Here is a 26,679-nt window from a genome sequence, read left to right on the forward strand (position 1 = left end):
GTGTTGCAGGGCCCCCGGAGAAGCGGGGGGACACGATGCCCTCCCAGCTTTGGGACCGGGGGGGCATAGTCCCCAGTGGGTTCCTCTGCTCTGCTCCCACCCGTGTGTGCGTGGGGCCGGGTCCCCCCCCCACCTCCCACTGGTGGAGAAAGCACCAAAACCAGACTTTCCCCCCCTTTTTCCTGGCTCCACAAACCCCGAATCCCGGGGGAGAGGGGGGTGAGGAACTGGAGGTTGGTGTCCCCCCACGGAGCCGTGCCCACGGCAGCCCCTCTGCTGCACAGCGGTTTGTGCCCCGGCCTGGTGCCCACCTCTGATGGGGAAAGGCATCACCTACAGCCCCAGGGAGGCTCCCAGACCCCCTTTTGGGTTTTTTTGAAGTGGAGAGTTGGGAGGGAGGAGGAAAGTTGAGCCACAGCTTATTCTGGGACCACCAGGACGGGTGGGACACTGCTGGAACCCGACCCAATGTCCCTGTGGTACCTGCCCGACCCCAAAGGGCCACCACGATGCTCTCCTACCACCTACTGCAAGACCTCAGGAGTGGGGTCCCTCTGGGCTGGATGGGGACCTGGGGGCTGCCAGGGGATTCGGGGGGCTTCCAGGGGACCTGGGGGCTGCTGAGGGACCTGGGGGTGCCAGGGGACCTGGAAGTACCAGGGGACCTGGGGGCTGCCAGGGGATTCGGGGGGCTTCCAGGGGACCTGGGGGCTGCTGAGGGACCTGGGGGTGCCAGGGGACCTGGAAGTACCAGGGGACCTGGGGGCTGCCAGGGGACCTGGAGGTACCAGGGGACCTGGGGACTTCCAGGGGACCTGGGGGCTGCTGGGAGATCCTGGGGGCTTCCAGGTGACCCGGGGGTGCCAGGGGACCTGGGGGCTGCTGGGGGATCCAGGGAGCTTCCAGGGGACCTAGGAGATACTGGGGGACCTGGAGGTACCAGGGGACCTGGGGACTTCCAGGGGACCTGGGGCTGCCAGGAGATCCCAAGGGCTTCCAAGGGACCTGGGGGCTGCTGGGGGATCCAGGGGACCTGGGGGTGCCAGGGGACCCAGCCCCTGCCCCTTACTCAGGGTCTGCACCAGCTGGAGGCAAAGGGTAGAGAATGGAAGAGGGAGATGGAGGGAGAAAGGAGCAAAGAGGAGGAGAAGCGAAAGGGGGTGAGAAGAGACAGGAGGTGCTCGGCGGTTCCTTGGCCCTGGTGCAGACCCCCCCAACCTCACGATGGAGCCCTGGGACGTGGGTCACTGTCCCCTGCCACGATCAGGACCAAACCTGCCCAGCAAAGAGCCCCCCGTTCCTCTGGAGCAGCACAAATGACGGCGGAAGCAGCAGAAGAGCGAGGCAGGAGGAGAACAGGCCCTGGGGCATCAGGAGACTTCAGCCCATCCCAGGTGGGATGCTCAGGAGAAGCAACGGCAGCGAGAGACCCCAATGTCACCCCAGACAACCATAAACGGCAGGATTCTCCTCAAATCACCACCCTCCCTGATGGGGTAGAGAATGGAAGAGGGAGATGGAGGGAGAAAGGAGCAAAGAGGAGGAGAAGCGAAAGGGGGTGAGAAGAGACAGGAGGTGCTCGGCGGTTCCTTGGCCCTGGTGCAGACCCCCCCAACCTCACGATGGAGCCCTGGGACGTGGGTCACTGTCCCCTGCCACGATCAGGACCAAACCTGCCCAGCAAAGAGCCCCCCGTTCCTCTGGAGCAGCACAAATGACGGCGGAAGCAGCAGAAGAGCGAGGCAGGAGGAGAACAGGCCCTGGGGCATCAGGAGACTTCAGCCCATCCCAGGTGGGATGCTCAGGAGAAGCAACGGCAGCGAGAGACCCCAATGTCACCCCAGACAACCATAAACGGCAGGATTCTCCTCAAATCACCACCCTCCCTGATGGCAACACCTGATGGGTGTTTTGGGGCTGATGGGAGAAGAGGAACCGAGCCCTGGAGATGGTGTGAAATCCCTGGCTGTGGAGGACATCCAAGAGGAGAGAACTGCCACCAAACGCACCGTGTGGAGCCAGGGATGCTCCCGATTCCTGGTGCCACCAGCAGGTACCACAGCTCCACCAAAAGGTCACTGGTCACAGCTTCTATCCTAGCTTTTACTGAGAGAACTGGGGTTGGGTGATGGGGAACCAGCTTTGGGAACAGCAGGATCAATAAAACTTGATGGGGCTGAACACGGGAGTATCTCAGGGCCATCTTCCAAGAGGTGGACACCGAGGGCACCCACACAACCTGGGGGGTCGAGACCTGGGGCTGCAGTTGGTAAATGCAGAAGGAAGATGAAACCGCAACCACAACAGCTCGATTCCTCTCCCTGGAGGAAGGTCAGAGTTTCATGCTCTTCCTGAAGGTTTCTTGTCCACGTTGGTGCTGAACACACCTGCAGAGGGGGGATTCCTGCCAGGCCACTCGTTGTGTCACCTCTCCCAAGAAAGGGTGGCAGAAGCCATGGTGTGTGAGGCTGCGAGGGTGACCCAATGGTGACCATGTGCTTTCAGAGCTTTATTTCCTCCAAAAGTTCCTGGAAGGTGCCCCCTTTCCATGAAAACAAGGTAGACCTTGGCCTGGGAACGCTGCTGATCTGAGCCAGGGCTACAAGCAGGCATGACCACCTCTGGGCAGGTCCACAGTTCCCGCTCCGCACTCATCCCGGCTGATCTCACCAGGCTGGTGTGTTGCTATGGGTGGGTAAGACTTCCCCAAGGACCACCACTTCTCCAAGGACCACCAGTTCCTGAAGGACTCACTTCTCCAAGGACCACCACTTCCTGAAGGACCGTCGCTTTCCCACGGACCAGCACTTCTCCAAGGACCACCACTTCCTGAAAGACCACCACTTCTCCAAGGACCATCACTTCCCCAAGGACCAGCACTTCTCCAAGGACCACCAGTTTCTGAAAAAACACCACTTCTCCAAGGACCACCAGTTTCTGAAAGACCACCACTTCTCCAAGGACCACCACTTCTCCAAGGACCATCACTTCTCCAAGGACCATCACTTCCCCAAGGACCATCAGTTCCTGAAGCACTCACTTCTCCAAGGACCACCACTTCCTGAAGGACCGTCGCTTTCCCAGGGACCAGCACTTCTCCAAGGACCACCACTTCTCCAAGGACCGTCACTTCTCCAAGGACCACCAGTTCCTGAAGGACTCACTTCTCCAAGGACCACCACTTTCTGAAGGACCGTCGCTTTCCCAAGGACCAGCACTTCTCCAAGGACCACCAGTTCCTGAAGGACCATCGCTTTCCCAAGGACCAGCACTTCTCCAAGGACCACCACTTCCTGAAGGACCGTCGCTTTCCCAAGGACCACCACTTCCGCAAGGACCATAACTTCTCCAAGGACCACCAGTTCCTGAAAGACCACCACTTCTCCAAGGACCATCACTTCTCCAAGGACCACCAGTTCCTGAAAGACCACCACTTCTCCAAGGACCAGCACTTCTCCAAGGACCACCAGTTTCTGAAAGACCACCACTTCTCCAAGGACCAGCATTTCCCCAAGGACCAGCACTTCTCCAAGGACCACTGGTTCCTGAAAGACCACCACTTCTCCAAGGACCACCACTTCTCCAAGGACCACCAGTTTCAGAAAAACCACCACTTCTCCAAGGACCACCAGTTTCTGAAAAACCACCACTTCTCCAAGGACCATCCCTTCTCCAAGGACCACCAGTCCTGAAAGACTACCACTTCTCCAAGGACCACCACTTCCCCAAGGTCCACCAGTTCCTGAAGGACTCACTTCTCCAAGGACCACCACTTCCTGAATGACTGTCGCTTTCCCAAGGACCACCACTTCTGCAAGGACCATCACTTCTCCAAGGACGACCAGTTCCTGAAAGACCACCACTTCTCCAAGGACCACCACTTCTCCAAGGACCATCACTTCCCCAAGGTCCACCAGTTCCCGAAGGACCACCAGTTCCTGAAGGACTCACTTCTCCAAGGACCACCACTTCTTGAAGGACCGTCACTTTCCCAAGGACCACCACTTCCCCAAGGACCATATAACTTCTCCAAGGACCACCAGTTCCTGAAGGACTCACTTCTCCAAGGACCACCACCTCCTGAAGGACCATCGCTTTTCCAAGGACCAGCACTTCCCCAAGGTCCACCAGTTCCCGAAGGACCACCACTTCCCCAAGGACCACCAGTTCCTGAAGGAGTCACTTCTCCAAGGACCACCACTTCCTGAAGGACCATCACTTTCCCAAGGACCACCACTTCCCCACCACTTCCTGAAGGACTGTCACTTTCCCAAGGACTATATAACTTCTCCAAGGACCACCAGTTCCTGAAGGACTCACTTCTCCAAGGACCACCACCTCCTGAAGGACCATCGCTTTTCCAAGGACCAGCACTTCCCCAAGGTCCACCAGTTCCCGAAGGACCACCACTTCCCCAAGGACCACCAGTTCCTGAAGGAGTCACTTCTCCAAGGACCACCACTTCCTGAAGGACCATCACTTTCCCAAGGACCACCACTTCCCCAAGGACCATATAACTTCTCCAAGGACCACCAGTTCCTGAAGGACCACCACTTCCCCAAGGACCACCGGTTCCCCAAGGACCAGGGTGCAAAAGCAGAGCACCTGTTGCTGAAGTCAATGGAGCAGCTCAGGATTGTGTGGACGCAGCAGGCCACAGCCAGTGGTTCCCCAAGGACCAGGGTGCAAAAGCAGAGCACCTGCTGCTGAAGTCAACTCAATGGAGTGGTTCACGATTGTGTGGACGCAGCAGGCCACAGCCAGTGAAGGTTCAGACAGTGCCATCTGCTCGTTTGAAATTCAGTGTTGTAATCCACAGAATCCCATGGGGTTGGAAGGGACCTCTGGAGAGCATCTAGTTCAACCCCCTGCCAGAGCAGGTCCCACCCAGAGCAGGTTGCACAGGCTTGGTTGTACCAAGGAACAGCCTTTTCTGGGTAAAAAAATCAAGCCAACCTTTCCACCGGCTGCCACAACCACAAAGGCATCTGGGTGGGGGTCAGTGAACAGCCTTTTATGGGTAAAAAAATCAAGCCAACCTTTCCACCGGCTGCCACAACACAAAGGCATCTGGGTGGGGGTCAGTGAAAAGAAATCTTTTAAAAAAATAATAACAAATACAGCAAAAAATTAATTTTTTAACTGAGGTGACTCCAAAAATGCCTTGTTTGCGAGGAAGGTGAGTTTTCTCCCTGCTGAGATCTGCAAATGCCCCCAAGTTCAGAGGCCCGTGAGCCTCCTCCTGTCTCTCTCAAGGTCCTTCTGAGCTTTAAATCCAGCAGAGACAACAGTGATCCCGTGGCCACGGCAACGTGTGGAGAAAATGACGACAGCAGATGGAGAAACATCCTCTGGTCCAGGAGGATTTTCTCCCCCGGAGAGAACCTGATCCTCGGACAGCTGGTCCCGCGCCGTGGGGGGACGGAGGCCAAATGCTGTCCCTGGGCTCAGAGCAGGTCCTCAGTGCACACCGTGGCCACCACATCTCCTCCCAGGACCACTCCCGCCCCAACAGAGGGTCACAGAATCACAGAGGTTGGAAGGGACCTCTGGAGACCCCCCCAGTCCAACCCCCTGCCAGAGCAGGGCCACCCAGAGCAAATTGGACATGAACGTGTCCAGGCGGGGTTTGAATGTCTCCAGAGAAGGAGGCTCCACCACCTCCCTGGGCAGCCTCTTCCAGGGCTCTGCCACCCTCACAGGAAAGAAGGTCCTCCTCACGTTGAGATGGAATTTCCAGTTTGTGCTTGTTGCACCATGTCCTGTCACTGGGCACCACTGGGAAGAGTCTGGCCCCATCCTCTTGCCCCCAGCCCTTTAGATATCATAGAATCATGGAATGGTGGAGGTTGGAAGGGACCTTCCAGACCATGGAGTCCAACCATCAACCCAACACTGACCAACCCACCACTGACCCATGTCCCTCAGCACCACCTCTGCCCGGCTCCAAAATCCCTCCAGGGCTGGTGACTCCACCACTGCCCTGGGCAGCCTCTGCCAAGGCTTCCAACACTTTCCAGGAAGAAATTGTTCCCAAGCTCCATCCTCAACCTCCCTTGGCACAACTTGAAGCCATTTCTTCTTGTCATAAGCATCCATGAGGTCCCCCCCTCAGTCTTCTCTTCTCCAGCCGAACAGCCCCAAGTCCCTCAGCCTTTCCTCAGCAGAGAGATGCTCCAGTCCCTCATCATCCTTGCATCCTCCATTGGACTCTCTCCAGAAGTTCCCTGTCCTTCTGGAACTGGGGAGGTCCAGAGCTGAACTGGAGGTCCTTGGGCATCAAGGTGATCGGTTTGTGGGGTCCCCTCCCCATTTCTGGTGTGGCTGTCCCCTGGGGACACACAGCTCTGGAGCAAGGGAAGACCCCCTGCAGCAGCCCCCATGTGGGTTTAACAGCAGCTTTGCTGGGATGATCTACAGCCCAAAACGATCCTTTTATGTGGTTCCCACAGGGAAGTGCACAACAGGGGAGGAAAGAACATTGCCAGGACATCGCTGGTCATCTTGGGTGAGGCTCAGCCAAAAAGAGGGGGTAGCACAGATCCTGCTGATTTTCCTCAGGCTGACCACAGAATCATGGAATGGTTTGGATGGGAAGGCACCTTAAAGACCATCCAGACTCACCCCGTGCCCTGGGCAGGGACACCTCCCACCAGAGGAGGTTGCTCCAAGCTCCCTCCAACCTGGCCTTGAACCCCTCCAGGGATGGGGCAGCCACAGCTTCTCCACGCAACCTGGGCCAGGCTCTCACCACCCTCCCACCAAACAAGTTCTTCCCCACATCTCAGCTCCATCTCCCCTCTTTCAGGGTCAAACCCTTCCCCCTCCTCCTAGGGCTCCCCTCCCTCATCAAGAGTCCCTCCCCATCTCTCCTGGAGCCCCCTCCTTGAGGGACTGGAAGGGGCTCCAAGGTCTCACTGGAGCTTTTTCTTCTCCAGGCTGAACCCCCCCAACTCTCTCAGCCCCCCCTCCCAGCAGAGGGGCTCCAGCCCTCCCAGCATCTCCGGGGCCTCCTCTGGCCCCATCCAACAGCTCCATGTCCTTCCTGGGCTGAGGACTCCAGAGTTGGACACAGAGTTCAGCAGAGGGGCAAAATCCCCCCCTGACCCTGCTGGCCACACTAATTTCGATGTAGCCAAGGATGTGGGGGGCTTTCTGGGCTGCCAGCCCATGTTGCCAGCTCATGTTGAGCTTCTCATCCACCAACACCCCCAAGTCCTTCTCCTCGGGGCTGCTCTCCAGCCATTCTCCACCCATCCTGTATTTGTGCCTGGGATTGCCATGACCCAGGTGCAGGACCTTGCATTTGGCTTGGTTGAAGTTCATGGGCCCTGGATCGGTACGTCACGTTTTCAAGAGGAAAAACTGGCCAAGGTCACAGCCAGCCTTGATGGCATCAAGGAAAGGTGCCTTCAGAGGAAGGGCTTCTGCGGTGCAGCTGGACCCACCAAACGCTGACCTCTCCTGAGAACCTGAGACCACCAACTGAACGTGAAAAATACCCGAGGGCCTCCCTTAGGACATGTTCCTCGTGTTCCTCAGTCCCAGCCGTGGTGTTCACCTCTTTCTTTTCCATGGAGCTGGACACACGACCCACCAAGACCAGAGCCGAGGGTGCTTACCCACCTGCGCTTCCCACCTCCCCATCCCAGAACCTGAACCCACCACGGTGAACCAGAGAGGGTGAGAAAATGGGGATGGGCTGAATTTGCAAAGAAAAAGAAGCAGAGAGCGAAGAAGCATGGAGTAAAGAAAGACCTGGTGGTGGTGGAGGAAGAGGGGAGCGGGCAGGAGGGGGATAATGGAATCTTTCCCCAGCTCTGGAGCCGGTGGATGGTCTCTCCTGGTGCCTACACAAGGACTGGAGGAAAGCTCAGGAGGGGCTTGAGGGCATCTAACACTAAAGCAGGGCTTGGTCTACCAGCCCCATCCACCTCCTCCACTCCAAGAGCACCCATAGGTGTGGGGCTATACATTATATACCAGGTGGGTGGCACGGGCAGGGGCTTAGGAACAGCCCCTACGATGCCAACCCAACGGTAATTCCTTCCCTTCCACCCCCTCAGAGCTGAGGGTCACTCTGGGTGACTGAGACTTCTGCTTTCACTGTGGCTGCCACCCCCAGTACCCACTGGAAAAAGGGCCACCAGCACTGGGATGAGGTCCCTACGCTCCCATCTCCACCGGGTTTCCCCACCTTGAAGCAGGCACCGGCAGCAGAAACCTCTGTGCACACAGCGTCCTCCAGCCCCTCTCCCCATCCCCAAAACCTCCCCCCAAGGGACACCCGGTCCCCTCAAAACAAAAAAACAAACACCCCCAAACATCAGCCCTGGAAATCAGAACAGCTCTGACCTTATTTGCACCGGATCCTCTGAAGCCAATTGCAAAAGAGAAGCAAAGAGTGAGGAGGTGAGGAAAGCCGCTCGCCGGCCACGCGCTGGCCTTGCCTGGAGAGAAGGTCCCTACCAGGGCAACCCCCAGCAGAACCGACACACCCCCCAGAGCCTTTTTCTGGGGAAAAACAGCTTGTTTGAGATGATTTCTTGCCAACGTTGGCATCTGCTGGATGCGAGGGAGGACTTAAAGTGATCCAGCAGCCCAGGGTGCCCCAGGTCCCGCTCTCCTCCTACTGAGGGAGCCAGGAATTATTTTTTTTTGGGGGGGTGTCCGTTTTCCTCCTTGGCCAGAATTCCCTGGAAAGGCTTTTCTCAGCCTGGGCTTCCCTCAGGGAGGCTGTGGAGCTGGAGGGGGGTGTGTAAAGACCTCTGAGGCTGGTTGTGTAAAAGAGAAAGAGCAAACACGTTGGCTCCTGCTACGGCTTAGAGATGCAGCTGAGCAGCATCTGCTAACCACGCAGTTCCACCAAAAAAAAAAAAAAACCAACAAAAACAAACCAAAATTAAAAGCAACAACAAAGTTAAGAGCACATTTGGGCACCCGCTGCTTCATTTCTGTCTCCTGGAATGAACAGAGAATGGATGAACATGGATTTTGGAGCCGCCCGCTATTGCGCAGCTGAAGCAAATCTCTCTTGGGTGGGAAGTTCTTACTCTGCAAAACTCCATCCTTAAACCAATTATCCCTCATCCTTAAATCAATTATCCCCCGTCAGCCGCCGGAACAGGGAGAAAACAGTCCTGCTTTCCACCTAATTGGGTTCTGACAAACTCCTCAGTGCCCCTGGGGAATGAGGAGGAGACCTCAGTCATTCTCTCCTAATGACCTCCCAGCACCATCAGCACCTTTTCTAATTGGCATCCCAAAGTCACCCCTCTCAGGGGAGTCTGCAGGGCTGGGGACACTAATCTGGTCAGCAATTAAGCGTATCACAGGCCTCAGCTGGGGGAAAAAAAAATATAAAACCATGTTTATACAGCTATTTTTGAAACGGGACACGAGCCCTCCCAGGACAAACCTCCCTCCACAGAGACAGGGAGGTCGATGGCAAACGGGGACTGGGGGATGTCACCAGGACTTGTCCCCAGGACTTGTCCCCAGCTTTTATCAGGACAGCTGCAGCTGAATGCAAATTGGCAGTAATTAATTTATATTTTAATTATACTGCTTCTCGTAATCCCCCAAACAAACATTACCAAATTAAACCGAGATGTTGCTCTTTAATTGCCCGTGATTTTCCCCCTCTCCAGATATTTCGGGATCCAGGACCTGCCTGGAGCTGCCTGGGCAGCCCGGCTTTTGGGCAGGAAAAGTCAGGAAGGGGCTGGGACATCCCAAAGAAAGACCTGGTGTGTAAACGATGGCAGGGGAGAACCTACACCAAAGGGCAGAGATACCTACAGCCAAAGGAATAACAACCCAACGGAGCTGTGGTGACCTGGAATGTTCTCCTGCTGGGATAAATAAACATGGAAGGACATTGCCCCTGAGGACTTCCTCACCCAGAGACTTCCAGCCTTTTCCCAGGAGCCCGATCCCTAAAGCTGGGGATAAGGAGGCTATTTTTAATTGTACCAAGGAGAAAAGGCAGAACAGTAATGAAACGGCTTGGCCACGGTGACGGGGCAGGAGGAGAGGACCCCCTGAAGGCCCATCACAGCCCTTCCAGCATCCAACACCTCGGCACTCGGCCCCTGAAAAGGCCCTGAACTGAGCCCACCCCAAACCACACGTCACATTTGCTCCCCCGATTAAAAAATCCATTTTTAAATCAGGGACCTGAATGGACACAGGTTCCACCAACGCCCTGGAGCTGGTTGAGGGGGTCTGGAGCCCCACAAGCCACACATGGGGTGAGGACCTCCAACGGCTGCTGCCCGTGGAGCTGACTCAGAAGAAAGCCACCCGGGGCCACCCGAGGAACACCATCTTCTGCTTGGGCTACAGAGTGTTTCTGAGCTGGGGGCGGCTGCTGGAGAGCCACTGGCAGCACCCCAGTTAGACCAGAGAGGGTTCCTGCTTCTGTGGTTGCCCAACGCCAGCGCGGTGACTGGGGAGAGGTCAGGGATGTAGGGATGTGGATGATAAACAGCTCCTTGGGTCCTATCGTACACAATTCTCCAAAGAGTTAACGCTGGAAAGGACCAAGTTAAAGCCAGTGACCCAGCAACAAGACACTCCAGCTCCTTCCTCTTCTCATCATTCAGACATTCCTGAGCCAAACCGCGCACACCCGTCACCCCCTACGGAAACAGAGGCCGCTCTGAAACGCCAAATTCCTAATTCCTGCTTTTTTGCCACCTCCAAAAACCAGCACAAACGCCAAAACTCAACCTACCCCTTGTGTTCCCTTTGCAATTCGCTTGCGAAGACCCCAAACGAGTCAAGGCTTCAAATAAGGTCAGCGTTTGTTTGATGAGTTGTGCTACCTCCGATCTCCTGGGGACACCACCCCAGCGAGAGATGGACTCATCCAGCAGCAACCAAGTGCCCAAGAACTCTCATTTGCTGAGCTACAATTAAACAACAGCACCTCAGAATCACAGAATGATATAGGGTTGGAGGGGACCTCTGGAGATCATCTAGTCCAACCCCCTGCCAGAGCAGGTCCACCCAGAGCAGGTTGCACAGGAACATGTCCAGGTGGGTTTGAGTGTCTCCAAAGGAGACTCCACCACCTCTCTGGGCAGCCCCTTCCAGGGCTCTTGCCACCCTCAAAGTCAAGAAGTTCCTCCTCATGTTTAGGTGGAACTTCTTACATTCAAATTTGTGCCCATTATCTCTTGTCCTGTCACTGGGCACCACTGGAAAAAGACTGGCCCCATCCTCTTGGTAACCCCCAAAACTCCTTGGTTTATGCACCCACGGAGTTGGCAGAAATGGGAATGGGGGACCACGGAGTGCTCCTCAGAGGGTCCACTGGGACGGGACAGCGGGTGAGGAAACAAAACGGTGGGTAAATAAGGAAAGAAAGGCCCAAAAGGAAAGGAGCAGGAGGGATCTAGGAGAGAGAGCACCCCAGCAAGCGTCAGCTCTGAGCCCCGGCAGGCGGGAGGGAGCTAGAAAAGAAAGAGCAATATACCCAAAGCTCTCAGTGCGACAGCGAACTCCAGAGGTGACATCAGGAGGGGGCAGGTCGGGGATGGAGTCCATCTGGAGGAAATAAGAGGAGGTGGTGTGATGGTAACAGAGAGGGTGGACATGGCAAGCAGGAGCAGATGCAGCGGTGGTGGCTGAGGAGCAAGAGGTGGAAGAGGTGGTGGTGGTGGTGGTGGTGGTGGCCACGGCGGCAGATGATGGGTTGGTGCCAGGAAGGTCAGAACTGAAAGACTGTCCGGAGGAGTGGCTGTGCATTCGACGGAGAGAGACTCTGCCCGCCCGGTAATGGCCAGCTTGGCCCGACTCATTCTGGCCTTGCACGTAACTCTCTACCAACCTCTGGGATCCATGGCCGTGTTGAGGGTCCACCAGGCGCTGGCGAACTGTGCTGGGCAAGGCAGGAGCTGTAGGGAGAGAAAAGGGAGAAGGCTTGAAGGCAACTGGGAAAGAGACTTCACCCCCAGAGCAGCCAGGAGGCACCGCCATGAAAGCTGCCACCCATGGCCAGCCCCACCACCAACCAAGGTGGCACCTTCTGCCACCGCGGCCACCCCACCTCGTGCCATCGGTTACGCTGGTTTTAAGGCAGAAGAAGCATTAGGCTGGTGCTGCTGCTCAACATGCTGGATTAATGCCCAGCCCATGAGAAATGACTGTTGGATGTTCCTGATGGAGGTGCTTTCTGAACACTTTATCTGATCATCTCGCCTGGGGCAGAGACCGTGATCCACCCTCCCCACCCAGGCTCCCTTTGTAGAAAAGGTAAAAGAATTCGGTACTTTTAGGGCATGATTCACCCCACCCTAAGGCAGACACCCAAATTGTGTAGACACCTCCTGCTCTGGCACTTCTATCTCCCTGCATGACCTCAAAATGGACCCTCCAGTGACCAGGAGGCACCTGAAGCTGGTGAGATGAGCTCCCGCTCCCAACATTGCTCCTGCAGCAGGAACGTGGGACCGAGGGCAGGGCTGTGGAGCAGAGCTCTGCTTTGGGTTCAGGAGCAGGAAAGCTTCTGAGGATGGAGAACCCTCCCCACTTGGACCTTCTGCAGGGCTGAATGGCTGGGCCACATGGCAGATGGAGAGTAATTATGGCATTAAATGGGCAGGAACATGCTTTTGTCCTCAATCCACGCCTGAATCATAGAATCCTGGGATGGTTTGGGTGGGAAGGGACCTTAAAGACCATCCGGTTCCATCCAGGGACACTTCTAACCAAACCAGGTTGCTCCAAGCCCCCTCCAATCTGGGAGGGATGGGGCAGCCACAGCTTCTTGGGGCAACCTGGACCAGGCTCTCACCACCCTCACACCAAAGAAGTTCTTCCCCACATCTCATCTCCATCTCCCCTCTTTCAGGGTCAAACCTTTCCCCCTCCCTCCATGGCTTCCCTCCCTCACCAGGAGTCCCTCCCCAGCTCTCCTGTAGAAATTGAAGCTCTGCTCCAAAAGCTCCTCTATTCCCAAATCCGTTTGATGATTCACTCGCTGATCAAAGAGATGCTCCATTGGAAAAATATTGTTCTCTAATTGCAAATCCCTCCTGGTTCAGAGAAACAAATCATGCTGCCTCCATCTGTGCCCTGTCACCAGCTCATTAACACCTTCTGGAGATCCTTAATGATCTTTCTGGCCAGGAACTCTTACCCAGAAGGTGACAGAGGCTGGAGAGCTGAGCCCGCTCCCTCTGCCCCACACCTACACCACCTCTGCCCCACACCTACGCTCCCTCTGCCCCATGGAGCCAGGGGGTCACCAGCAGAGGCTGAGGGAGGCAGCTTCACCCACCCAGGGATTTCTGCACATCCCTTTCCATCATAACCTTGGAAAACCAAGGATCCTGTGGGCGGCGCCACCCGACAGCCAGACCGGTCGTTAATTAATCCCCTGGCTGTAATTTCCATACAAGACTTTCCTTCTCTTGGAGATAAGGTGTTCAGGACTGTTCAGGATTTCTTATACGCACAAGAAACAAGTGTAAAAATGGGTTAAAAAAAGGTGAACAGACAGGAAAGCTAAGAAATGGAGTGGAAGGAGAGCTCCTTCGGGAGTTGAAGAACCAGCGAATCGCTGCTACAAAACCGCACAGCGAGGACAGGGGAGTCTCCTGCAGCTCCTCTGATGGCACCAACCCGGGGCCCGGGAGGAATTTTCCATGGAAGAAGGAAGGATGAAGAGTAACTCGGGCAAACTTTGCCGTTTCCCCATCTCCAGGGTCAATCACGGCTCCTCTCACAGGCTCCCACCGCTCCGTTGGCTGCTCTACCGCGCTGCCCACCTACCAACCTGCACTGGAGCTCTTGGCATCACCCACTTTCTATTTTCCTAAGATAAATAATCCTAAAATTATTTTTCCTCCTTTTCTCCGGAGCTGAAATGAAGTGAAGTCGAGTCACACGGAGTCAAGGTGGGAAAAAAAAATCCCTCCCTCCGGTGGGAACTGCAAAAAATCCGATGGGAGGAGAGTGTTAATGGGCAGAACTGGGGTTAATGATGGGTGTTAATGGGCAGAACTGGGGCTGTCCCAGCTCTCCCCCAGCAGCTGAAGGTGGCAGGGACAGGAACAGCCCAGCTGATCCCTCCTTGCCGGCTGCTGGTGGGGACACAGCTTGGAAGTCCCAGTTTGGGGGGCTGACAAAGATCTGGGCTCTGCAGAATAATTCCCTGGGGGATTAGGGGTTCTGCTACAGGTTTCTTTTTTTCTTGGACCACACTTTTTTCCCCGAAGAGACCTCACCTGGCCCAGCCCTTGCTTCCCACAAATGTCCTTCTTCTCCAGACACCCACACATGTTTCATCAACGTTCTCCAACCAACCTGCTCGTCACCTTGAGGAAGGTGATGGAAGGACTGTCACCCTGACCAAGCACAGCCTGGCCTCCTCCTCCTCATCCTCCTCTTTTTCTTCCTCCTCTTTCTCCTCCTTCTCCTCCTCCTCCTCTTTCTCCATCCCAGGGGGGACGTTGGGCAGCATCTGCCAAGGGAAGGCTTCCACCAGCCCAAAAATGCCATCCCCACCATGTCAGGGCACCGGGGACAGATGAGCACAATCGGTGGCATCGCTCAATTTATTTAAGGACAAAGAGAGATGAAGGGCACAGCAACGGGCTGTGAGTGAAGCCTGTGTGGAGGAGGAGGAGGAGGAAGGACGGGAACGTTATCTCCTCCTCCTGGCATAGCCTCAACCCTTCATCTCCACCTCAGGGGGGAAAACAAGTGAAAAAAAGACCCTCTAGAGTTTGTAACTGGATTTTTTTTAAAAAAAAAAAGCAAAACCCAATATCACGTGAGGGCTACAGCGAACTGTGATTCTTCTTCATCCCACCAGACTCTTCCCAGGGGTTAGTAAAGATGCTGATGACTCGGTGAGGAGAGGAAGGCTCATTAGTCTGCCGTGCCAGAAAGTTGGAAAATCAGTGGATGGATTTTAGTCCAGAAAAAAGGGCAGAGGGTAGAATAAAAAATATATAAATATATATAAAAAAAATTAAAATATAATCGAAGAGAACCAAACCAGGGTATTTCCAGAGGGACTGATCCTCCAAGGACAGAGACGAGCGGTCACTGAACCTGCGCCCGAAAAGCCAGGCCGCGTCTGGGATGGGCCAACCAGGAGTCAACGGGAGAGAGAAAAATGTGATTTACTGGGAGAACCATCACGGGCCGTCGGTCGGCAACATCCCCCACACATCTGGGGAGGAAAAACCCCACACTTCTCTCCTGAGGCAGGTTTTGGACACAGAGAGAGAAAAAACCTACAGCCAAAGGAATAACAACCCAACGGAGCTGTGGTGACCTGGAATGTTCTCCTGCTGGGATAAATAAACATGGAAGGACATTGCCCCTGAGGACTTCCTCACCCAGAGACTTCCAGCCTTTTCCCAGGAGCCCGATCCCTAAAGCTGGGGATAAGGAGGCTATTTTTAATTGTACCAAGGAGAAAAGGCAGAACAGTAATGAAACGGCTTGGCCACGGTGACGGGGCAGGAGGAGAGGACCCCCTGAAGGCCCATCACAGCCCTTCCAGCATCCAACACCTCGGCACTCGGCCCCTGAAAAGGCCCTGAACTGAGCCCACCCCAAACCACACGTCACATTTGCTCCCCCGATTAAAAAATCCATTTTTAAATCAGGGACCTGAATGGACACAGGTTCCACCAACGCCCTGGAGCTGGTTGAGGGGGTCTGGAGCCCCACAAGCCACACATGGGGTGAGGACCTCCAACGGCTGCTGCCCGTGGAGCTGACTCAGAAGAAAGCCACCCGGGGCCACCCGAGGAACACCATCTTCTGCTTGGGCTACAGAGTGTTTCTGAGCTGGGGGCGGCTGCTGGAGAGCCACTGGCAGCACCCCAGTTAGACCAGAGAGGGTTCCTGCTTCTGTGGTTGCCCAACGCCAGCGCGGTGACTGGGGAGAGGTCAGGGATGTAGGGATGTGGATGATAAACAGCTCCTTGGGTCCTATCGTACACAATTCTCCAAAGAGTTAACGCTGGAAAGGACCAAGTTAAAGCCAGTGACCCAGCAACAAGACACTCCAGCTCCTTCCTCTTCTCATCATTCAGACATTCCTGAGCCAAACCGCGCACACCCGTCACCCCCTACGGAAACAGAGGCCGCTCTGAAACGCCAAATTCCTAATTCCTGCTTTTTTGCCACCTCCAAAAACCAGCACAAACGCCAAAACTCAACCTACCCCTTGTGTTCCCTTTGCAATTCGCTTGCGAAGACCCCAAACGAGTCAAGGCTTCAAATAAGGTCAGCGTTTGTTTGATGAGTTGTGCTACCTCCGATCTCCTGGGGACACCACCCCAGCGAGAGATGGACTCATCCAGCAGCAACCAAGTGCCCAAGAACTCTCATTTGCTGAGCTACAATTAAACAACAGCACCTCAGAATCACAGAATGATATAGGGTTGGAGGGGACCTCTGGAGATCATCTAGTCCAACCCCCTGCCAGAGCAGGTCCACCCAGAGCAGGTTGCACAGGAACATGTCCAGGTGGGTTTGAGTGTCTCCAAAGGAGACTCCACCACCTCTCTGGGCAGCCCCTTCCAGGGCTCTTGCCACCCTCAAAGTCAAGAAGTTCCTCCTCATGTTTAGGTGGAACTTCTTACATTCAAATTTGTGCCCATTATCTCTTGTCCTGTCACTGGGCACCACTGGAAAAAGACTGGCCCCATCCTCTTGGTAACCCCCAAAACTCCTTGGTTTATGCACCCACGGAGTTGGCAGAAATGGGAATGGGGGACCACGGAGTGCTCCTCAGAGGGTCCACTGGGACGGGACAGCGGGTGAGGAAACAAAACGGTGGGTAAATAAGGAAAGAAAGGCCCAAAAGGAAAGGAGCAGGAGGGATCTAGGAGAGAGAGCACCCCAGCAAGCGTCAGCTCTGAGCCCCGGCAGGCGGGAGGGAGCTAGAAAAGAAAGAGCAATATACCCAAAGCTCTCAGTGCGACAGCGAACTCCAGAGGTGACATCAGGAGGGGGCAGGTCGGGGATGGAGTCCATCTGGAGGAAATAAGAGGAGGTGGTGTGATGGTAACAGAGAGGGTGGACATGGCAAGCAGGAGCAGATGCAGCGGTGGTGGCTGAGGAGCAAGAGGTGGAAGAGGTGGTGGTGGTGGTGGTGGTGGTGGCCACGGCGGCAGATGATGGGTTGGTGCCAGGAAGGTCAGAACTGAAAGACTGTCCGGAGGAGTGGCTGTGCATTCGACGGAGAGAGACTCTGCCCGCCCGGTAATGGCCAGCTTGGCCCGACTCATTCTGGCCTTGCACGTAACTCTCTACCAACCTCTGGGATCCGTGGCCGTGTTGAGGGTCCACCAGGCGCTGGCGAACTGTGCTGGGCAAGGCAGGAGCTGTAGGGAGAGAAAAGGGAGAAGGCTTGAAGGCAACTGGGAAAGAGACTTCACCCCCAGAGCAGCCAGGAGGCACCGCCATGAAAGCTGCCACCCATGGCCAGCCCCACCACCAACCAAGGTGGCACCTTCTGCCACCGCGGCCACCCCACCTCGTGCCATCGGTTACGCTGGTTTTAAGGCAGAAGAAGCATTAGGCTGGTGCTGCTGCTCAACATGCTGGATTAATGCCCAGCCCATGAGAAATGACTGTTGGATGTTCCTGATGGAGGTGCTTTCTGAACACTTTATCTGATCATCTCTCCTGGGGTGGAGACCGGCTGCGTGATCCACCCTCCCCACCCAGGCTCCCTTTGTAGAAAAGGTAAAGAATTCGGTACTTTCAGGGCATGATTCACCCCACCCTAAGGCAGACACCCGAATTGTGTAGACACCTCCTGCTCTGGCACTTCTATCTCCCTGCATGACCTCAAAATGGACCCTCCAGTGACCAGGAGGCACCTGAAGCTGGTGAGATGAGCTCCCGCTCCCAACATTGCTCCTGCAGCAGGAACGTGGGACCGAGGGCAGGGCTGTGGAGCAGAGCTCTGCTTTGGGTTCAGGAGCAGGAAAGCTTCTGAGGATGGAGAACCCTCCCCACTTGGACCTTCTGCAGGGCTGAATGGCTGGGCCACATGGCAGATGGAGAGTAATTATGGCATTAAATGGGCAGGAACATGCTTTTGTCCTCAATCCACGCCTGAATCATAGAATCCTGGGATGGTTTGGGTGGGAAGGGACCTTAAAGACCATCCGGTTCCATCCAGGGACACTTCTAACCAAACCAGGTTGCTCCAAGCCCCCTCCACTCCTGGGGTGGAGACCGGCTGCGTGATCCACCCTCCCCACCCAGGCTCCCTTTGTAGAAAAGGTAAAGAATTCGGTACTTTCAGGGCATGATTCACCCCACCCTAAGGCAGACACCCGAATCCTGCAGACACCTCCTGCTCTGGCACTTCTATCTCCCTGCATGGCCTCCAAAAGGACACTCTGGAGACCAGGAGGCACCTGAAGCTGGGGAGATGAGCTCCCGCTCCCAGCATCGCTCCTGCAACAGGAACATGGGACTGAGGGCGGGGCTGTGGAGCAGAGCTCTGCTTTGGGTTCAGGAGCAGGAAAGCTTCTGAGGATGGAGAAACCTCCCCACTTGTACCTTCTGCAGGGCTGAATGGCTGGGCCACATGGCAGATGGATAGTAATTATGGCACTAATTGGGCAGGCACATGCTTTTGTCCTCAATCCACGCCTGAATCATAGAATCCTGGGATGGTTTGGGTGGGAAGGGACCTTAAAGACCATCCGGTTCCATTTGGGGACACCCCCCACCAGAGCAGGTTGCTCCAAGCCCCCTCCAACCTGGCCTTGAACCCCTCCAGGGATGGGGCAGCCACAGCTTCTCGGGGCAACCTGGGCCAGGCTCTCACCACTACCTCTGCCCCACACCTATGCTCCCTCTGCCCCATGGAGCCAGGGGGTCACCAGCAGAGGCTGAGGGAGGCAGCTTCACCCACCCAGGGATTTCTGCACATCCCTTTCCATCATAACCTTGGAAAACCAAGGATCCCGTGGGCGGCGCCACCCGACAGCCAGACCGGTCGTTAATTAATCCCCTGGCTGTAATTTCCATACAAGACTTTCCTTCTCTTGGAGATAAGGTGTTCAGGACTGTTCAGGATTTCTTATACGCACAAGAAACAAGTGTAAAAATGGGTTAAAAAAAGGTGAACAGACAGGAAAGCTAAGAAATGGAGTGGAAGGAGAGCTCCTTCGGGAGTTGAAGAACCAGCGAATCGCTGCTACAAAACGGCACAGCGAGGACAGGGGAGTCTCCTGCAGCTCCTCTGATGGCACCAACCCGGGGCCCGGGAGGAATTTTCCATGGAAGAAGGAAGGATGAAGAGTAACTCGGGCAAACTTTGCCGTTTCCCCATCTCCAGGGTCAATCACGGCTCCTCTCACAGGCTCCCACCGCTCCGTTGGCTGCTCTACCGCGCTGCCCACCTACCAACCTGCACTGGAGCTCTTGGCATCACCCACTTTCTATTTTCCTAAGATAAATAATCCTAAAATTATTTTTCCTCCTTTTCTCCGGAGCTGAAATGAAGTGAAGTCGAGTCACACGGAGTCAAGGTGGGAAAAAAAAATCCCTCCCTCCGGTGGGAACTGCAAAAAATCCGATGGGAGGAGAGTGTTAATGGGCAGAACTGGGGTTAATGATGGGTGTTAATGGGCAGAACTGGGGCTGTCCCAGCTCTCCCCCAGCAGCTGAAGGTGGCAGGGACAGGAACAGCCCAGCTGATCCCTCCTTGCCGGCTGCTGGTGGGGACACAGCTTGGAAGTCCCAGTTTGGGGGGCTGACAAAGATCTGGGCTCTGCAGAATAATTCCCTGGGGGATTAGGGGTTCTGCTACAGGTTTCTTTTTTTCTTGGACCACACTTTTTTCCCCGAAGAGACCTCACCTGGCCCAGCCCTTGCTTCCCACAAATGTCCTTCTTCTCCAGACACCCACACATGTTTCATCAACGTTCTCCAACCAACCTGCTCGTCACCTTGAGGAAGGTGATGGAAGGACTGTCACCCTGACCAAGCACAGCCTGGCCTCCTCCTCCTCATCCTCCTCTTTTTCTTCCTCCTCTTTCTCCTCCTTCTCCTCCTCCTCCTCTTTCTCCATCCCAGGGGGGACGTTGGGCAGCATCTGCCAAGGGAAGGCTTCCACCAGCCCAAAAATGCCATCCCCACCATGTCAGGGCACCGGGGACAGATGAGCACAATCGGTGGCATCACTCAATTTATTTAAGGACAAAAAGAGATGAAGGGCACGACAACAGGCTGTGAGTGAAGCCTGTGTGGAGGAGGAGGAGGAGGAAGGACGGGAACGTTATCTCCTCCTCCTGGCATAGCCTCAACCCTTCATCTCCACCTCAGGGGGGAAAACAAGTGAAAAAAAGACCCTCTAGAGTTTGTAACTGGATTTTTTTTAAAAAAAAAAAGCAAAACCCAATATCACGTGAGGGCTACAGCGAACTGTGATTCTTCTTCATCCCACCAGACTCTTCCCAGGGGTTAGTAAAGATGCTGATGACTCGGTGAGGAGAGGAAGGCTCATTAGTCTGCCGTGCCAGAAAGTTGGAAAATCAGTGGATGGATTTTAGTCCAGAAAAAAGGGCAGAGGGTAGAATAAAAAATATATAAATATATATAAAAAAAATTAAAATATAATCGAAGAGAACCAAACCAGGGTATTTCCAGAGGGACTGATCCTCCAAGGACAGAGACGAGCGGTCACTGAACCTGCGCCCGAAAAGCCAGGCCGCGTCTGGGATGGGCCAACCAGGAGTCAACGGGAGAGAGAAAAATGTGATTTACTGGGAGAACCATCACGGGCCGTCGGTCGGCAACATCCCCCACACATCTGGGGAGGAAAAACCCCACACTTCTCTCCTGAGGCAGGTTTTGGACACAGAGAGAGAAAAATCCTCTGGGGAAAGGCAAACGCTGCCGTGTTTTGGGAATGGGGTGTCCAGCACCTGGGACAGGAGTTGTCCCCCCACTGGGACGTGGTGGCTCGGAGAGGGGCAGGGAGGCCAGCACTGGTCACTGGGCTGATGGGAACCATGAGTTCCCACTGCAAAAAATCACCCTCGAGGTGTCTCGAGCAAGAAGCAACGAAGCCGAGGCTTAAATCTTGGATGAAGGCTCAAACCCCCCCAGCTCATCCTCCGGAGAGGGTGCTTCAGGTGGGACTTCTCTTCAGACATCCCTCTCTAATCCCTGCCTTGTACGGAATCACAGGATGGTTTGGGTTGGAAGGGACCTTACAGCCCACCCAGTGCCACCCCCTGCCCTGGGCAGGGACACCTCCCACCAAAGCAGGTTGCTCCAAGGCCCCTCCAACCTGCCCTTGAACCCCTCCTCTTCCCAGGGGTTAGTAAAGATGCTGATGACTCGGTGAGGAGAGGAAGGCTCATTAGTCTGCCGTGCCAGAAAGTTGGAAAATCAGTGGATGGATTTTAGTCCAGAAAAAAGGGCAGAGGGTAGAATAAAAAATATATAAATATATATAAAAAAAATTAAAATATAATCGAAGAGAACCAAACCAGGGTATTTCCAGAGGGACTGATCCTCCAAGGACAGAGACGAGCGGTCACTGAACCTGCGCCCGAAAAGCCAGGCCGCGTCTGGGATGGGCCAACCAGGAGTCAACGGGAGAGAGAAAAATGTGATTTACTGGGAGAACCATCACGGGCCGTCGGTCGGCAACATCCCCCACACATCTGGGGAGGAAAAACCCCACACTTCTCTCCTGAGGCAGGTTTTGGACACAGAGAGAGAAAAATCCTCTGGGGAAAGGCAAACGCTGCCGTGTTTTGGGAATGGGGTGTCCAGCACCTGGGACAGGAGTTGTCCCCCCACTGGGACGTGGTGGCTCGGAGAGGGGCAGGGAGGCCAGCACTGGTCACTGGGCTGATGGGAACTGTGAGTTCCCACTCCAAAAAATCACCCTCGAGGTGTCTCGAGCAAGAAACAATGAAGCCGAGGCTTAAATCTTGGATGAAGGCTCAAACCCCCCCAGCTCATCCTCTGGAGAGCGTGCTTCAGGTGGGACTTCTCTTCAGACATCCCTCTCTAATCCCTGCCTTGCATGGAATCACAGAATGGTTTGGGTTGGAAGGGACCTTACAGCCCACCCAGTGCCACCCCCTGCCCTGGGCAGGGACACCTCCCACCACACCAGGTTGCTCCAAGCCCCCTCCAACCTGCCCTTGAACCCCTCCAGGGATGGGGCAGCCACAGCTTCTCTACACAACCTGGGCCAGGCTCTCACCACCCTCACACCAAACAAGTTCTTCCCCACATCTCAGCTCCATCTCCCTTCTTTCAGGGTCAAACCCTTCCCCCTCCTCCTAGGGCTCCCCTCCCTCATCAAGAGTCCCTCCCCAGCTTTCCTGGACCTCCTGCCTTGAAGGACTGGAAGGGGCTCTGAGGTCTCCCCGGAGCCTTCTCTTCTCCAGGCTGAACCTCCCCAACTCTCTCAGCCTGTCCTCACCTTTGCAAGTGTCTCATTAGAGCTGTCTGGCTTCTAATGGCCACTGATAATCACAAAGACAAGTAGGACAACGTTATTTGAAGCTTTAAACTTTCCCCAGGCACACCACCCCATAACCTGCCAGCTCCCACCCCCATGTTTGGTGATCTCTGGAAACCTGCAGACACCCCGTTCCTCCTGCCGTTCCCCCTGCCATTCCTCCTGCTGGCTGCCCAACCCCTCCGTGCTTGACCTTCATTCCCCACCACCCTCAGCCCGACCTCAGCACCCACTTCCAGACCTTCACAGCATTGAATAGGAACCCAAAGCCATGATGGGAGGATGATGATGGCACGTACGGGCATCTCCAGTAGCCCACATTGCCAACCCTGAGGCTCTTCTCTTCCTCTTCCCCACCTTCTACCAACCCTGAGGCTCTTCCATTCCTTGTCCTCACCTTCTACCAACCCCAAGGCTCTTCCATTCCTCTTCTCCACCTTCTACCGACCCTGAGGCTCTTCCATTCCTTGTCCTCACCTTCTACCAACCCCAAGGCTCTTCCATTCCTCTTCTCCACCTTCTACCGACCCTGAGGCTCTTCCATTCCTTGTCCTCACCTTCTACCAACCCCAAGGCTCTTCCATTCCTCTTCTCCACCTTCTACCGACCCTGAGGCTCTTCCATTCCTTGTCCTCACCTTCTACCAACCCCAAGGCTCTTCCATTCCTCTTCTCCACCTTCTACCGACCCTGAGGCTCTTCCATTCCTTGTCCTCACCTTCTACCAACCCCAAGGCTCTTCCATTCCTCTTCTCCACCTTCTACCGACCCTGAGGCTCTTCCATTCCTTGTCCTCACCTTCTACCAACCCCAAGGCTCTTCCATTCCTCTTCTCCACCTTCTATAACCTCAAGGCCCTTCTGTTCCTCTTCCCAAACTTCTACCAACCCCGAGGCTCTTCCATTCCTCTTCCCTGCCCTCTACCCAGTCAAACAGACTTTGGATGACATCTTCACTAGAAAATTACCCGAATCAAGCGTAACTAAAAAGGCTGCTGCAGTGATGGCTGGCAGCATGGGGTGCCCTCTCCCAGCTGGAACTTGGAACCATGAGCTCCAGCTGCCATCAGTGCCTGGAACCGCTCCTCAGTCCTCCCATCCTCTTGTGCAAGACCCAGAGATGGGAAACCGTGTTTGGACAATGCATTTTTGAGAGAAGCAAGGCCCAATCTGGGTCAGTTTATCATGGGAAGAGTGGTCAGGGCCGATTCACCAACCTTTTGCAGAGGAGGAGAGAACCTTCACTTCCCCCAAGAGCTCAGCAGATGGGAGAGCGAAGGACACAGGGTGACCCAAACTCAGTCCCTTCCTCCGAGAGATCTAGGACCACCCGCCACCACCTCCAGCAGCCCCATTCCTCCCAGCTATTTGCATGGAACAGTCACTGGTAAAGAGGGATTGAATGCCCATGGTGATGACCACCACGCCGCAGAGGAGATGGAGCACAGGGGTGTCCATCTTTGCTCCAGAAAATATCTAATGGGTCGTTACAGGTAGAGGCAGCGTCACCACAGCAGCCTGCTCCTCCCCAGCCAGAATGGCAAGAGGGGCAAGACACAGAATCATGGAATGGTTTGGGTGGGAAGGGACCTTCAAGCCCCATCCCAGTGCCACCCCCTGCCCTGGGCAGGAACACCTCCCACCACACCAGGTTGCTCCAAGCCCCCTCCAACCTGCCCTTGAACCCCTCCAGGGATGGGGCAGCCACAGCTTCTCTGGCCAACCTGGGCCAGGCTCTCATCACCCTCCCACCAAACAAGTTCTTCCCCACATCTCAGCTCCATCTCCCCTCTTTCAGGGTCAAACCCTTCCCCCTCCTCCTAGGGCTTCCCTCCCTCATCCAGAGTCCCTCCCCGGCTTTCCTGGAGCCCCTTGAGGGACTGGAAGGGGCTCCAAGGTCTCCCCGGAGCCTTCTCTTCTCCAGCTGAACCCCCCCAACTCTCTCAGTCCCCCCTCCCAGCAGAGGGACTCCAGCTCTCCCTGGATCCTCGTGGTTCTCCTGGAGCAAAGCCGTGCATGAGGGGGTGTCCAAGTCCTTCTATATCCCAAAGAAGTGCTCTGGCCAAGAGGACAATGCACTTCATTGTCCTTTCTCACTTTCCTGAGCCCAGCCCATGCCTGTGGCTCTTTTTGCAAATGCATAAATCCAGAGAGTTGAACAGAACAGCCCACAGATGATTAAATGATGACTAATAACATCTACAAAGTACTAGTTCTGCTGCAATTACAGAATCACAGAATTAACAGGCTCCAAGCAACCCCAGCAGTGATGGTCCCGCTCTTACGGACATTCCTGACCCTTAACGACTAGCAATTTGTCTTTGGTCATTTAAAAATCGAATTTAAGTACCTTAAATTCCTCCTAACACATGTCAACTACGGCCCCAGGCCCCCGGCAGACGCAGACTCACCGCGCGAGGCCAAGAGGGACCACGTACATTGTATGGACATGGGAGACACCAGCTCTTCGTCCAAATCGTCCACGTCGTCAGTCATGATGAAGTGGGAGGGGTTGGGGCGGGGGGTGCCCATCCAGCTGGGGTCAATGTTGAGGGCAGAGGCCAGGCTGTGGATCCCGGGGTTGTTGACGATCTGGAAACCGCAGAGGATCTCGATCTGCTGCCAACGATGGAGCCGCTCCCGCAGCGCGGCCGTCACCTCGCTCAGGGCTTGCCTGGAAGGGAGGGGAAACAAGGGGAAACACCAGGGGAGGTTCAGGCTGGATATTAGGAAACATTTTTTTCACTGAAAGGGTCATCAGCCATTGGAATGGGCTGCCCAGGGAGGTGGTTGAGGCCCCATCCCTGGAGGTGTTCAAAAGACGGGTTGATGTAGTGCTGGGAGGTCTGGTTTAGTGATGGTGATGCTCCTTGTTTGTTGTGTGGGTGTCTATTTTTGTCAGTCAGGTTGACGGTTGGACAAGATGATCTTTAAGGTCCCTTCCAACCTAGAAGATTCTGTGATTCTGTGAAATGCAGGGGGAGGAGGGAAAACACACCGGGAATTGCCTGAAACAGGGAGTCTGGTGGTCTGGCTTTGCAACCCAATACTTGAGCCGTCTTTCCTTCCACTTGCAGGAATACAGGAATTAAAAAAAAACAGCAACGACTGACATTTCCAGGGATCACAGAATCACAGAATGATCTGGGGTTGGCAGGGACCTCTGGAGATCATCCAGTCCAACCCCCTCCCAGAGCATATCCCACCCAGAGCAGGTCCCACAGGAACGTGTCCAGGTGGGGTTTGAATGTCTCCAGAGAAGGAGACTCCACCACCTCCCTGGGCAGCCTCTGCCAGGGCTCTGCCACCCTCAAAGTCAAGAAGTTCCTCCTCATGTTTAGGTGGAACTTCTTACATTCAAGTTTGTGCTCATTTCCTCTTGTCCTGTCCCTGGGCACCACTGAAAAAAAGTGGTGGCCTCATCCTCCTGACACCCACCCTTGAAGTATTTATAGGTGTTGATCAGATCCCCCCTCAGCCTTCTCTTCTCCAGACTCGGGTCTGAAACCCCCAAGAGGAATAAGGGAAGACATTTGAGCAGATACTCACTTTGCAGTTAAGATTTTATGATCCACATCATCGAGAGACGAGCTGTGAGCCACGTGAAACGTCCCAAACAGGGTGTTTCGCTTCTTCTTGATTTTCTCAGCCTGGAACATCAACAGAGAGAGGTCACAGGAAGAAGACGACCTTACGTTTCCTCCGGGACGAGAACATCCTGGATGGGCCTGAGCCAGAAATAGCCCCCGCAGCTGTTAGCACACAGGGGAATAGCTCGAGTGGGGTTTTTACTGAGGGATGTTATTCTTCCCGGCGCGGCGGGCGAGGAATTCCTCAGCAGCGAGCAGCAGGTCGCTGGGGGTTTCATCCTCCTCCTTGGCCCTTCTCCCAGTTTCCCCCAGTGGCAGGGAACTGAACCAGTGACCTCGGCCAGCGAAGGGCTCTCATAACGCCTTGTGTTGTCTTTATTTTGCAGGAACGCTGTTAAAGCCCCAGGGTCGGTGGTTTGGGGAGGATTTATTTTCTTTTGGGGCTGTTTTGTTGGGGTTTTTTTGCCTTCTCTCTGTGGCAGGGGGTAAATCCCAAACAAAATCTCCCCATGTGGCTCTGGGGACCCAGCAGCACCAACTCCAGACAAAAGGCCAACAGAGGAGAGAAATCATAGAATGGTTTGGGTTGGAAGGGACCTCAAAGA

The 26,679-nt window shown here is 55.0% G+C and overlaps 1 protein-coding gene across 1 annotated transcript in view; it reads right to left on the minus strand.

The window, feature by feature from the left end:
- Positions 1-26,679, minus strand: part of STIM1 (stromal interaction molecule 1) — a gene marked incomplete at its 5' end in the record, with an annotated part of 72,951 nt that overhangs the window by 3,046 nt on the left and 43,226 nt on the right. Inside the window, 3 exons of the mRNA XM_014954020.1 lie at positions 11,837-11,903; positions 24,896-25,158; positions 26,034-26,134. Coding sequence (XP_014809506.1) covers positions 11,837-11,903; positions 24,896-25,158; positions 26,034-26,134 — 431 coding nt within the window. The remainder of the gene's footprint in view (positions 1-11,836; positions 11,904-24,895; positions 25,159-26,033; positions 26,135-26,679) is intronic.

Source organism: Calidris pugnax, unplaced genomic scaffold (genome assembly GCF_001431845.1).
Source record: "Calidris pugnax isolate Ruff unplaced genomic scaffold, ASM143184v1 scaffold234, whole genome shotgun sequence".
Taxonomy (NCBI): domain Eukaryota; kingdom Metazoa; phylum Chordata; class Aves; order Charadriiformes; family Scolopacidae; genus Calidris; species Calidris pugnax.